The sequence below is a fragment of the Schistocerca cancellata genome, chromosome 9 (assembly GCF_023864275.1).
Source record: "Schistocerca cancellata isolate TAMUIC-IGC-003103 chromosome 9, iqSchCanc2.1, whole genome shotgun sequence".
NCBI classification, from domain to species: domain Eukaryota; kingdom Metazoa; phylum Arthropoda; class Insecta; order Orthoptera; family Acrididae; genus Schistocerca; species Schistocerca cancellata.
In genome coordinates, this window is record NC_064634.1 from 257,407,611 (window position 1) to 257,408,662 (window position 1,052).

Sequence of the window (1,052 nt, forward strand, 5' to 3'; positions counted from 1 at the left end):
GCGTCGTTTACCGTCCAGCATCTGAAAAAGGAAGAAAGCGACGACATCCACACGAGTACTAAAAAAATTCCGTTAAATTTCGGTTACACGACAAATAACACAAACCTATTGGCTGTCAGTTCAAATAAATACATAGGAAATTACAACTACGAACAACTTAAATTGGAACGGTCACGTAGATAATGTTGTGCTTGAGGCAAACAAAAGACTATGTTTAATTACTGATCTTGCCTAGCCAGAAGACCGACCACCTCTGGAGGGTGTAGTATATATGACTCTAACGACCTCTGTCGTTTCCGACCAGTTGCTCTGGACACAGGGCAGGTGGTGTTGGCCAGGGCAGGCAACGACGGGCGTCACCATCCAGGGGCACGCCTCCACCAGCATGAAGTGGAAGCCGGACAGCAGGAAGCGCGAGGCATATCTCTTAGACTCTTCGAGGGATTTCTCCAGTTGTGGGACATCCAGTCGTCGCATCAGGGCGCTGTAGAGCTGACAGTCTCGCACGAAGAGGCCGATCTTCATGACGGCGCTGCCGCTTGTGGACGTGTTGGTCGAGACGAGCGTTGTCTCCTCCAACCGGCGCCAGGTGAAACACACCGCCAGTGCACCGTCCACAAAGGTCGCCAGACCTATAGACAAGATGATGGCGCCGTAGGCTTGGAAGAACCACCGGCAGTCGAGAGGCCACACCTCTCCCAGGAACCGCAATCGGTTGCTCATACTGAGCACCGACCTTCCACCATCTTGCGACGATAGCCGCATTTATTAGCTGTTTCCATCCTTCTCTACGGACCGCTCAACACTAACGGCGCCAGCAGACTCATACCGTTTTTTTTTTTTTTAACTAGACCTCCGAATGTTCCGAGACAAATGGGACCAGACTTTGGCGAGGTAGGCGATACGAGATCACCTAATTCCCTTAAGAAATCCGTGTCGAACGTAGCGTGGAAATAAATATGAGAACTGCAGTTTAAACATTCACTTGAAACCGCAGCTGTTGTCGCGGAATGTGAATTATACAGTAGCACTGCAGGTGCCTTACTCACATA

General features: G+C 50.2%; 1 protein-coding gene across 1 annotated transcript; it reads right to left on the reverse strand.

Moving 5' to 3' along the window:
• Positions 1-231: 231 nt before the first annotated feature.
• Positions 232-765, reverse strand: LOC126101344 (uncharacterized). Its single transcript, XM_049912014.1, has one exon. It carries the CDS (start codon positions 763-765, stop codon positions 232-234), a length of 534 nt encoding a protein of 177 aa, XP_049767971.1.
• Between the last annotated feature and the right edge of the window lie 287 nt (positions 766-1,052).

Excerpts from the sequence above, each read along its gene's own strand:
- LOC126101344 (XM_049912014.1), bottom strand. The coding sequence starts at position 765 with ATGCGGCTATCGTCGCAAGATGGTGGAAGGTCGGTGCTCAGTATGAGC.